General features: G+C 31.7%; 1 protein-coding gene across 1 annotated transcript; it reads right to left on the bottom strand.

The window, feature by feature from the left end:
* Positions 1-9,436: 9,436 nt before the first annotated feature.
* On the bottom strand, positions 9,437-10,396 carry LOC132738196 (ESF1 homolog). Its single transcript, XM_060725666.1, has 2 exons — positions 10,260-10,396; positions 9,437-9,834 (listed from the first exon to the last, which is right to left on the bottom strand). Exons 1-2 carry the CDS (start codon positions 10,380-10,382, stop codon positions 9,538-9,540), a joined length of 420 nt encoding a protein of 139 aa, XP_060581649.1. The 5' UTR covers positions 10,383-10,396; the 3' UTR covers positions 9,437-9,537.
* Between the last annotated feature and the right edge of the window lie 2,800 nt (positions 10,397-13,196).

Genomic DNA, 13,196 nt, shown 5'->3' with positions numbered 1-13,196 from the left:
TAAAACGTGACAGCCATAATATCTTATAGTATTACTTGACATAAAATCGGTGTGCTAATTTGCCCGAGGACCATCTGAGGAGCTGTATAAAATCGCCTACTCCTTAGTTACTATTGTTTTTCGTTGGGTTATTAAGTGATATTTGCATTAATTGCTTTAAAGTTATTGTACCATTTTTGTTTGATGAAACAGAGCCAATGAAAAAAATAAGTATAACTGTCTCATTAAGTTTGTTCATCCATGCAAAGTTAAATGGTGTTTTTTTGTATTTATATCAATTTGATGTTATTATTTTAAGAGTAACAACGTTTTTTACACAGTTTAACCATTTTTTGCTGTGTTGTTTACCGTGTTTCAATAGTGCTTGATTTCATACTATCTTGTTTCTTCAGTTCACAAATGCGTTCATTTTAAATGATATGTACCATATTCTATTTACACAAATTAAAGAAAGAAAAAACAGCAGCAATCAGTGATGCAGAACACTAAAATGAACACTGTATCAATCGCATCTGATCGGCCCTTTCCGTCAAATTTCGGATTAGGACATTATTGCGTTATCAGACTGATTCACACTGCGTGTTGTTTTAAGAGCTGCACTTACTTTGCTTCCACAAAAACAGACTTGGAAAAGATGCGGTAAAAGCCAAAAAGTAAAATAAATAAAATAATGTTTATATTCATTTATAAAGGAAATAGGAAGAAAGATTATTTTATGTCATTTATTCCTCTGGCATTACCCAAACAGCACCAGCATTGAATACAAATTAAATAAAGTATGAATATCCATTACTTCTAAAACAAGTAGAAAAAAAACCCTAAAAACAATCACATAAGTATAACTCTAATAAATACTAGTAATACATATAATTGGCCCACAACTAGATGTCTTAATTCAAAGACATTTATAGACCATAATTATATTAGATCATGTTCAACTGCAATTAAAGAAATTTGTATTTCAACGACGTTAATGTCAATCTAGAAGTTTGGGGAAAAAATATGGGAAAAAAGTATATATTTACAAAAAGAAGTAAATTAATCAGTGCAGGTGGCGTATCTTCGGCTTTTTAACATATCCCTAAAAAACAACAACAAAAAATAACAGAACATTGGAATTATCATAAAAATTCGTTTAAAAAATGAGAAAATATTTCATATACACATTCATAATCATTTATTTATTTATTCATAGATCACTGGAATTATCATAAACATTCGTTTAAGAAATGAGAAATTATTTCAAATACACATTTATTTTATAACGTTCCTCATTCATTCATTCATTCATTCATTCATTCATTCATTCATTCATTCATTCATTCATTCATTCATTTATTCATTCATTCATTCATTCAATTACTAAGTATTTATTTATTTATTCATTTATTTATTTATTCATTTATTATTTAATTATCTTATTATTTATTTATTTATTTATTTATTTATCGATTTATTTATTTATTTATTTATCTATCTATGTTTTGTTAATTTACTCATTTTCATGACTCACGATAATAGTATTTTGTCAGCGCGGGATTTGCTCATCCGCTGGTCAAAGGGAAGTAATCCAAATTTGTCCTATTCCTTATACAAACTGAAAATATATAAAAATGTTAAAATATTCGAAAAAATCACAGACACATGTAAAATGGTCATATTTTAAAAAAAATGTAACAATTTGAAAATCTTGTTTCCAGCAAAATTGTTCATCTATAAAATGTAACGATTATACCGATTACATTTGGTTTACACACGCGCAGTATGTACACTATAAAAGACACATTTCAACATAATTGCGATATGTGGCCAAGCGTATCTTTATGGAATGGTAAAGATGCCAAAGATTCTCAACAACAACTTTGACAGAGATATATTATTTTCCATTAAGTTCAAATCCCACCAATATTACAAGCTTTGAAACATTTCGCCCAAATGTGTTCGTAAATTTTGAATAAATGCTAACACGTGCATTTTTACATCAGTAATTTTCAAAACTTTGAGAAAAAAAGTTTTAGAGCATAGAAGCATCAGGTGAAACAGTAAAACATAGCGTGCCTTCAGAATTTCTCCTGTATTTAAGAAGACATGTGAGTTTCAAATATAAGTACATGTATTTTGAATAAAAAGTAGCTTTTGTAATAATAATGCAAATTCTGTGAGATTTCTTTTACACTTTCTGCTCATATTTTTTCAACATATGCTTACCAGGTGTATGAGTCTGATTGGTTACAAACACATGCACAAAATGAGCGTTCATTTCCACGTGCCTCTATAAAACCCCATTATTGAAAGTTTTGACTGTGAAACCTCGAATTAGAGTTCAAGTCTATCGAAGGGCGTGTCATTCCCACATGATCAGGAGACGAAATTTTTTCCAACAAATAGTGAGTTTTCCTGCCGGGAACAAACCGAAGCACCACTTTCAAAATGACTCCTATACGAGACACTTTTATTCCACAGAGGTAATATACTTAAGAGTTCAATGAGGGTCCACCCGTTAATGCACAAAATGTAGCATTCGCTGTCGAGTTCGGAACCAGGACATGCCACCAGTCATACCCTTAAATGGTTTATTTTGAAACTCAAGTTAGTTTAACTCCATGCAAATTTCACGGAGTATTATCAAAATAGTATAAATATTGAGCCCTAATAAGAACTACTGAGGCAGCTAAGGGCGACACCATTCAAGCCGTCTCTATGTGCAAGTACTCTACCTCGTCTTCTCTGCCTACTTTACAGTGCCACTTCCCTCGGCTTCTGTCAAGACATCGAAAGCTGGTCCACAGGTACAAGTTCTGGTCTTTGTTTTTTTCGCTATCCCAAGATCTTCCAATTTTCCACCAATGCCCTGTGCCTATTCACGACGTTCACGTACCGAGGGGAAGAAGAGAACCGTCAAATGAATGAGTTCAAGACCTTTTGTAATGCTCAGTTATATTGGTAAACACTAGTGTGATGTTGTGGAAAAATACATGCAAGCATTTCAAACTTCATAAGACATTTTATTAGCATCATTATAATCATCATCATCATCATCATCATCATCATCATCATCATCATCATCATCATCATCATCATCAACATCATTTATTATTATTATTAATATTATTATCATTATTATTTTTATTATTTTTATTATTATTGTTATTATTATTATTATTATTATTATTATTATTATTATTATTATTATTATTATTATATGGTAGAACATTGTGAACGTATAATGTATACCTTTATAACTGTTTTGTTCCTTTGTAAAAAATATGTCGAATTCCTATTTTTAAGCGTCTATGGCGGCTCCAACGATGTGGTCAAAGGGAAGTAATCGAAATTGTTTGTTGTACATTTAAGTTGTAGATATTTTGTGATTACGATAACGAAAAATATCATTTACGGAAGAAATTTGTTGGTGTTGATACAGAAACTCTGCCAGGCTTCTTAAAGGCGCATTATGTCTAAAAATGGCAAGCATGAGTTTATAACATTCAAATAATGGTTTAAGAGCATTTATGAAGTTTATTACTTGAAGAAAGTGGTGTTTAATATGAAAGAATTTGTTATAAAAGAAGGAAAATGTAATAAAGAAAACTAAATCACTATAATTGTACTAATTGGAAAAAAACAACAGAAGCAAAAGATGGTTCAGGTAATTGGCCAGTAAGTAACGTTTTGGAAATAATAACGGAAAACCAAACAAAGGAGCTTCAGAGAAATAAAATTTAAAGCTTACTGTGACATAATGAGCCTTAAAAATGAATTCACAAAGCCGATCCCAGACTCAACCTGACAACTTCACCAAATGTAAGCAAGCTTATCTTTATGTTGGACAAGGCACTGCTTAATTCTGATAGATTCACGACAAATAATTTGTGTGGTCAGTTTGGATTTCCACACAAAGAGCATTTGTTCCGACCATTTTAATCGGTTTCTATTCCAAAGATGATATAATTCTTATTTCTCAACACCATTTATTACATTTATCATAAGTTACAGTTTCAAAAAGTTTAATCATTAGCCAAACCATTTTTTGCTCCTTAAAGAGATTTAGTATTTTGTATGGGAGTCAAAATATGATTTGTTTACATTTTGCTTCATTTACATTTATTGATATTTTCTCTAGGTTTAACATGGTCTTAATCCATTATATAACAAAAGTACACGTATAAATCAAATGTTTGCCATTTCTAATAAAAGAAACATTTATAATAGGGGCTCAACTGAGGTGTTTTGTTTTTTCGTGAGGTTTGTTTACCGTTTAATAGAGGTTTGGGTATAAATTTTTAGATATATCCCTCATCCCGTTTTTTCCAGAATAATCTTTTTTTATGGTGCAAAATGACCCAAAATCGGAAAACATTTCAACGCTTTTCTCTTAAATCAGGCAAAAGATCACACACACAAAAATAGATATTCATTTTAATTCTCGGTATATTTTTTATTATTATTTGCAGATATTTTCTTTCCATTTTAGGTTCTTCACTTGATCTATATAAAAATCTAAATGTTATGGGATTTTTATGTTTTCTCAGTAGAGCTCCTTTAATTTCTGAGGCATACTCTTATAATTATATTACTTTCATGTTAACTCAAATACGAGTTGGACTTCTGGACTGTGAACGGTCAAGGTTCGATTCCCGAACGATGCAGGTCAATTTCGTTATGATTGATCATAAATTCCTTTTTACGGTCAATCGCACAGTACCTCTGCTCTGGCGAGTAAAAGAAGTTATCAGTTCCTTGCAAAAGTACATGTACTGGTAAACTGCTTGACAGGTTTTGACAGATTTGTGCTCTGGTGAATACAAAGCGGCTTACTGTCATGATCAAGACAGTAAACTACTAACAGCACCATTCTATGTTTTGAATTAGGATATATTTTTTATAAAAATTGAATGTTTTTATATATGTTCACTAATTCTCTTTTTTTTAACCCATTTTTATTAAATGCCTAAAGACCTGCTAAGGTCATAATATGTTTTCTTCACAACCCGATATGAGAAATATTCTTCAAAAAAAATGACGACATATTAGATATAGTCATATAAGCTGTGTGAAGAATGATATAATCCCTCCTTGACAAAGGACAAAACAAAATGATCTGTTCAATATCATTTCCTGAATCTTACTGAATGTACTGTAATTTGTGGTTCACCGATTTGGAAAGTAAAGATAAATCGCCCTCAAAGTTACTCCAATGTTGATAGTTCTTTCTCGATATCTTTATTAATTTACATAATTTGACCGATACCATAAAGGGAATCACGGTAATTATAATTGGCTAAAGTTTCATTCAAATTCGTCTGTTGTGGGAGTCCTCGTAGGTCAGCTATTCTTCCCAAAACATTTGTTAGGTACACGTCAGATTTGTAATCTTATCAGGTCCATTTTTTGTTTGTTTTTAAGCAACGTACACCTTTTTCCCCTACATAATGCATATATTAGTCTCATTGGCTTCTGGTGCAACAAAATATTAAACATAACAAAATCAACTAATACATTAATATCGGTTAGGGTTAAATGGGAGAATGCAGCATTTTTAAGATACATGTAGACAAGCCGAGCAAGGCTATATTCTCCCATATATCCATCCAGTCAGAAACTTGTGAAACTAATTTATGATAAAAATGTTAATTAATTAAGGCAAACTCTTATGAAAACTCAGCAACTTAGACTGTTTTTAAAGAAAAGCAGACAGTCGTTCAATAGCTACGCTTACGCTGTGCATATCAAAGTAATTCATTTGTATAGTCATCATAGCAGTGAAACTTTAAACTTTTTAAGTAACGACATTTGGATAGAGAAATATGACATATCATCGTATCATTCAGTGAATTACTGATTTAACAACAATTTCAATGGTAAACAGTTTAACCAAATTAAATATTATGACATGCAAAAAGTATTGTTTAAAAAAGTGTCCGACAAAAAAAACAAGATTTACAAGACCTATTGGTTAACTTCTTTAACTGTGGTACATAAAATCGAAATACCACAAACATATGATATGAATGATCTTTTAAAGAAAAGAAAATAATAACTCAATAAAATATGAACATTACTAGAAAGAAATGCGACTAGTTTTACTAAATATTTTGTACTTATTCAAACACATTTTTTTCAAAGTTTTGTAAAGAGAAAACTGGTTACTTTATCTGGGTAAAAGGACATTTTATACGATCATTTAAACAAATTCCAATAGCTTCATGCTAACAAACCTACCTTGTTGCTAAAGTAATTACCATGGGGGTCTGAATCTATCAATCGTGTACCTTGGTTAAAATTTGTGTATGTCGAATTCTAGGGAGCGGGAGAGCTCTTGGGGCATGCACCTAAATTAGTTGCTTTGGATTGTTCAGAGATTTCCATTACAAGTTATATAAAGTGATTATTGGAGGAGTTTTTTACGTATATTTAGTGCAATAAATATGTTCAGGGGACTGTTAGAAATTGCAAGTAGACAAATAATTTTTTGAGTGTAGGACAAAAGCCCCCCCCCCCGGACGAAAGTCCCCCCCCCCTTCTAAAAATGGCAAAGTGGACAAAAGCCCCCTCCCCCATGAAATTTACAGATAGGACAAAAGCCCCCCCATTAAAAATACAGGTAGGACAAAAGCCCCCCCCCCCTTTTTTCACATGCTCAGGTGCTCAAATTCATCAAATTTCACACAAACTTTTAAATAAAAATGAAAAGAATTTGTTTTAATGTTTATTTATAATGTATATATTGAAGTGATAACAAAGTATATGATAACAGATGAAATAATGAATGCATGCATGCGATACTGAATTCATATCTTTTCATATACACAACAAGGGTCAGAAGAATAGTTATTTTTAATCACTTTTGTAAAGGGATCAACTTATTATCCTTAGCACTATGTCACCTACATGTGATGTCCATACATATCTTTTATACACATAAAAAAACAACACTAATACACTATATGTAAATTTGATTGACCATGGGGGTAGGGGGGCCTTTGTCCTACCTTTACATTTTTAGGGGGGGGGGCTTTTGTCCTATGTGTAAATTTCATGGGGCTTTTGTCCACTTTGCCATTTTTAGACGGGGGGGGGGCTTTCGTCCGGGGGGGGGGGGCTTTTGTCCGTATCCCATATTTTTTGTGTGTATGTTTTTTTGTATTTTCTTACTTTCTAGAGGAAGCTATGAAACTATTTCGTTGGGCTGTGTATTACGCACATCAGTCAGACACCATTTATAATATGTATTTTGGAAGCCACATAAAGTGGAATGAACAATATAAAGGGACTTTACTGTGTAAACATAATTCATAAACTGGAAACATTGAATAGCATCCCTTGTACTTGAACATTTGACGAAAACAAAAAAAAAGGAATTAAAAACCAAAATTTTGGTTTATTTTTAAAAATATGAGTAAAAAAGGGTTTATGGCAGATACTACTGACTTTTAATTAAAAGGAAAAAATATGGTAATAAAAAAAATTAACCCGGGTAAACAATATGTTTTTTAATTAGATTTTAATTTTACCTACCTTATTTAGCGCCTCTCTAATATAGGTTCCCAAAAATTTTTTTTAAAAACCCACGACTCTGCGGGTGGGGGCTCAAAAGGAAAAATAAAATTAACTTTAAAATGAAATTTTTTTTAAAAACGGGACATTTTTCCATGAAATAGATCGTTTTACAAAATGAAAAATTCAGTTGTTTTTTTAAAAAAAACATTTTTTCATTAAAAAATGAAAATTTTTAATGATTTTCCCAATCTACATTTTATCTAAAACCATTTTTTTACATTAAATACATTTTATTTAAAGTGCGTTGTAAAAATTTAAATTTTAAATTATATAGTCAAAAAATTAATTGTATCATACAACTGAAAAATTTACGTATAAATTTAAAGGGGTTTTAAAGCTTTAAAAATTTCAATTCTGAGGTTAACGAAGTTTCTTTATAGTCCAAATATTTTTACCTGTGCATGTGATAATATTATATAGTTCGTTGCCTAATACACCCGATCTTTTTAAATTAAAAAGGGACCTTTAAGGTATAATAAATTAAATGGCCAAGTTTCCCGTTTTTTGTGATAAAATTTTAAGATACATTTTTTAAATTTTATCCATTTTTTAAGCTTTTAAATTTGGGCAAAATTTCAAAAATTTGTAAAAAAGCACTTTTAAATCAGATGGGAAACCCAAATTTTCTAACTAGAAAAGTTTTGAAAGTGGAAAATGGGTAAAAAAAACAGCAAACCCGGGATCCAAAGGAACTTTTTGCCCCGGGGGAAGGGGGGGAAGTAGGGGGAAAGGGGTTTAATTTTACGGGGGAGGAGATCTAGGGGGCTAAACAGAGTGAATATCAATATATCAATATACAGTTTCCTCATGTTTTTAATCAAGTGCACTTTTTGATAAAGCTAGGACTTGTGATGTTAACTGGAAAATATACTGTATATTTTTGTTGTATTTGATGCTGATTAAACTTTATGGTGTTAAAAAAAGAAACATATTTATTCATTCAAAAGTAAACGAGATATCAACATCAACATGCAATAAATTGCTATAAAATTATGATTTTTAAACTTTTTCTTATTACAAAAAGGGTGTGTTTTAACATAAAGGGTGAAATTATATTGAAAATTTGTTTTTAAAATAAATTTTCTCATCAAAAATTTGCTATCAGAAATTTTAATAAAAATTTGAATTTTCATTATTCCAACGTTGAAATTTTTAAAACATTTTGGGCTTATTAAATCTTTGGTTGCCTAAAAAAAAGTGGGGCCCGTTAAAAAAATATCTTTGACTTGGTCGCCTTTTTTGTAAATTTTGCTTTTAAAGGGAAGTTTTGAACCACTTTCAAATCCCCCCCCTTTGTAAAAATGTTTTTTAAATCAGCTTCTTCTACAGTGTTTTGTGAGAATTTCCGTGAATAATATTTTGTCTCGTCAATTTACGAATTAAGTGTCACACAGCATGTGAAATCAATTTATATCATAATTATTGATTAAAACATTTTTTTAACTTACATATATACATGTATATAACAAAAATATTTTTTTCTAGTAATTTTAATCAAATTATCAGTTGCTCGTTTTAATATTTACTGTCATTTGTTTCATAAACAAGTTTGAGAAAAATTACATCGCTGATATGATCCACTTTCAAACATTTTACAACTCAATGCAACATCATAAAGATGATGATATCGTTTAGAAAAAATAAAATTACAAGATGCCTTTATAAACCAATAAAAAAGAAGTTAAGCCGTATGAGCCTTTTATCTTCATCTCTTTTACAACACAAATCTTCAGTTATTATCATTTATTATAGCCTATATTAAATAAAGTGTTATATGATGTCAGTTCCATAGTATTCTAGTATCACTCCTATTGTTTAAAAGATAAAAGGATGTGTCCGCTTTCCGTGTATTTTGAATTTAAAATTTTTTTCTCAAACAAAATTATGTTTAAGGATAAATCATTCCAAAATAAAAATACCAGTTCAGTAGGTTATACATTTAGTCCATTATGTACAATATAACAAAACTTGTATCTACTATCTCTTTGCCTTGTTGCTATGGAAATGTTTTGTTTTACTTTTCACCGATTTTATCAAAGAGGCTAAATTATCCTCATTTGTAGTTTGTTTATTTATTAATTTTGGTTTCTTCACTTGCTCCTCCTCCCTGTCGGACACGGTCATTTTATGTTTATCTCTTTTCCCACTTCTTTTAATTTTCTCTGTAATGAGTGCCTCTGTCCCTTGAGTTTTGCGATATTCTGGTGCAGAAGGGTCTATGTTGAAATAATGGGAATCATACATGGCAGAAAATCGTGGATCAGCTACATTCACCTGAAAAGAAATATAAGTGCAGGTTTTAGGTTGTTAAATTCTTAAGAAGAACTAATATAAATTTGCTTCAATTACAGTAACAAAAAAGTTTCTGAATTTCAAAAAAGACAATTGAGGTGCCTATACTTCTTCGTTATGTATAATCTTTAATGTCTGGTTTCTATTTAACAACAAAAACTGTTTCCTCATTCAGTACAATTTAATAATACCTAAGTACATTTCTACCAATTTTGGTCAGAATTTGTTTAGTATCAGGGGGAGAAATTCTCTAAATAAATAAATACCATAAGTCAGCTTTAATTTGGCAAGATTTTGGGGGCATTAATTACAACAAATTCTTGCCAAAGTGTCAATACATTAGTTAAACCATGTCTGTTTATAATGAAAACTGATATAATAGTTAAGAAGAGTTACATGTACTTTACCTGAAAGTCATCCTCTTCTGGCTTGGATTTTTTAGCCTTCAATTTCTTCTTTTTCTTTTTACCATCTTCTTGCATGAGATCTTGAATATTAAAATGCTTCTTGTTATCTCTTTCATCCATCATCAATAATGATAACTCTGCCTGTTAAACATAGAATTATCATAGAATAAGATTTTGATCAATAAAATAACTATTATCCCTTTCCCTCATTAGCATAATGTGAAAAATGTCCGTTTTCATTAAAAAGCCTCCTGTTACAAGTTCAAACTGCTTTGAGATTATGAAAAATGCTTAAATACTAATCAAACTTGGCACAAATGTTGACTGGACCATCGTCTTTGTAACGACATCCCCAGTCTTGAATTGCCTGTTACCATGGCCACAGGGAATTTTTACATGAAACACAAGGTTGTTCTATCTCAAAAGATTGAGGTATGGATCTGGACTGTCAGTGCAAAATTTTGATCAATGCTATTTCTGCACATTCCAGTAGCAATAAATTCATTAAAGAAATATAATGAAATAACTCCTGTCACCGTGTGTGTCAACAGAAATACATTTGCATACTTGTTATCATTATTTCAAAGCCACAAAATGTGACAAATACAAAATCAATACAGAAATTGGTCTGTTACAGTGTATATTTCGTGCCCAGTCATCAATCAAAGTATGAGGGCATTTCACCAATGACCACCAATTTTATTTGCATGGGCTTGGCATTATACACTGTAACAGCCTATTTTAGGCTTTGACCTCTATGTATGACCTTGACCTTTGAGGTAGGCAACCCGGTGTTGCGCATGACATGTCATCTTGATATTGTTTACATGTATGATAAGTTATTTTTAAATCCCTTGATTGATGAAAAAGTTATATACCGTGCACAAAATATACACTAGAACAGACCATGCTAAGCTTTGGCACTCAAGTATGACCTTGACATTTAAAGTAGGAGTCTGGCTGTTGCAAATAACACATGCTCCAAATATGGTAAACATTTATCCAAGTTATTTCAAAATCCCTTGAAAAATAAAACAAGAGGGCCATGATGGCCCTGAAGTCGCTCACCTGTATATAGGCCCCTGAAGAGGGGCCAGTTTAAACCCCAGGGCTTTTATTTGAACAAACTTGGTAGACACCCATTAGAAGATGTTTCATGCTAAACATCTAAGGTCTAGCTGGTCAAGTTATTTCTTTACACATTTAGTTAAAAACAGTGACACACCATGGGCCGGGCCAATTTTGACCCCAGGACTTTTATTTGAACAATCTTTGTAGACACTTACTAGAAAATGTTTCCTGCTTAATATCTAAACTCTAGCTTTTCCGTTTTTTTCAAAGAATTTTTAAGTTTTTGCTATACACATATAAGGAAAATCAATTTACCCCAGGGCGGGCCCAATTTTGACCCCAGGGCTTTTATTTTAACAAACTTTGTAGACACTCACTAGAAGATACTTCGTACTTAATATCTAAACTCTAGCTATTTGAGTTTCTTCAAAGAAGATTTTTAAAGTTTTTGTTATACACAAATAAGGAAAATGAATGTCCCCCGGGGCGGGGCCAATTTTGACCCCAGGGCTTTTTTTAACAAACTTGGTAAAGACTCACTAGAAGATATTTCATACTTAGTATCTAAACTCTAGCTATTTGTTGTTTTTTTTTTCAAAGAGAATTTTTTAAGTTTTTGCTATACACATATAAGAGAAATAAATGACCCCCGGGGCGTGGCCAATTTTGACCCCAGGGCTTTTATTTGAACAAACTTGGTAGACACCCATCAGAAAATGTTTCATGCTAAATATCTGAGCTCTAGCTCTATGGGTTCTTGAAAAGAAGATTTTTTAAGTTTTTACTATATGCATATAGGGAAAATCAATGACCCCCTGGGGCGGGGCCAAATTTTGACCCCAGGGCTTTTATTTGAACAAACTTGGTAGACACCCATTAGAAGATGTTTCATGCTAAATATCTTAGCTCTAGCTCTTTGGGTTCTTTAAAAGAAGATTTTATAAGTTTTTACTATATGCATATAGGGAAAATCAGTGACCCCCTGGGGCGGGGCAAATTTTGACCCCAGGGCTTTTATTTGAACAAACTTGATAGACACTCACTAGAAAATGATTCATGCCAAATATCTAAGCTCAACCTCTTTGGGTTTTTTAAAAGAAGATGTTTTAAGTTTTTTCTATCGGTTGCCATGGCAACCAGACTTCTGCATGGAATTAAATTTTTTGAACAATTTTTAAAGGTGACCACCAAAAGAACATTCCTGTGAAGTTTGGATGAAATTGGCTTAGCGGTTTATGAGGAGATGCCACTTAAAGAAAAAGTTCACGGATGACGGACGGACGGACGCCGGACAAAAAGCGATCACAAAAGCTCACCCTGTCACTTTGTGACAGGTGAGCTAAAAATTATGGACTGCAAACTAAAAATACCATATAAAAGATCATATAAATCTTTGACCTCTAAGTGGGCCTTGACCTTGGAGAAATGGGTCGGGTTGTTGTGCTTGACACATCCTCTTATTATTGTCAAAATTTATGCCAAGTATTTTTAAAATCCCTTCATGTATGAGAAAGTTGTGCACTGGAAACAAAATATACCCTATAAAAGACTAAGTTAATCTTTGACCTCCAACGGTGACATTGACCTTACATGTAAGCGACTAGTTTTAGCCAAGACACATCATCTTATTATTTTGAACATTTGTACCAAATAATTTCTACATCTCTTAATCTATAAAGAAGTTATGGACCGGACACAAAATATTCCCTGTAACAGAATAGTTAATCTTTGACCTTCAACTGTGATCTTGACTTTGGTGGTAGGTGATTGTTTTGGCGCATGACACATTGTCTCATTATTGTAAACATTTGTGCCTAGTACTTTCAAAATCCCTTCATGGATAAGAAAGTTATTGACCGGACACGA

Source organism: Ruditapes philippinarum, unplaced genomic scaffold (assembly GCF_026571515.1).
Source record: "Ruditapes philippinarum isolate M1 unplaced genomic scaffold, ASM2657151v2 ctg327_1_1_1_1, whole genome shotgun sequence".
Lineage (NCBI taxonomy): Eukaryota > Metazoa > Mollusca > Bivalvia > Venerida > Veneridae > Ruditapes > Ruditapes philippinarum.
Note: the sequence above shows the minus strand (reverse complement) of the source record. Positions and strands in the feature narration are given on the sequence as shown.

Excerpts from the sequence above, each read along its gene's own strand:
- LOC132738196 (XM_060725666.1), bottom strand. The coding sequence starts at position 10,382 with ATGATGGATGAAAGAGATAACAAGAAGCATTTTAATATTCAAGATCTC. Across the intron at positions 9,835-10,259 it reads CAGAAGAGGATGACTTTCAG|GTGAATGTAGCTGATCCACG; the intron begins GTAAAGTACATG and ends ATTTCTTTTCAG.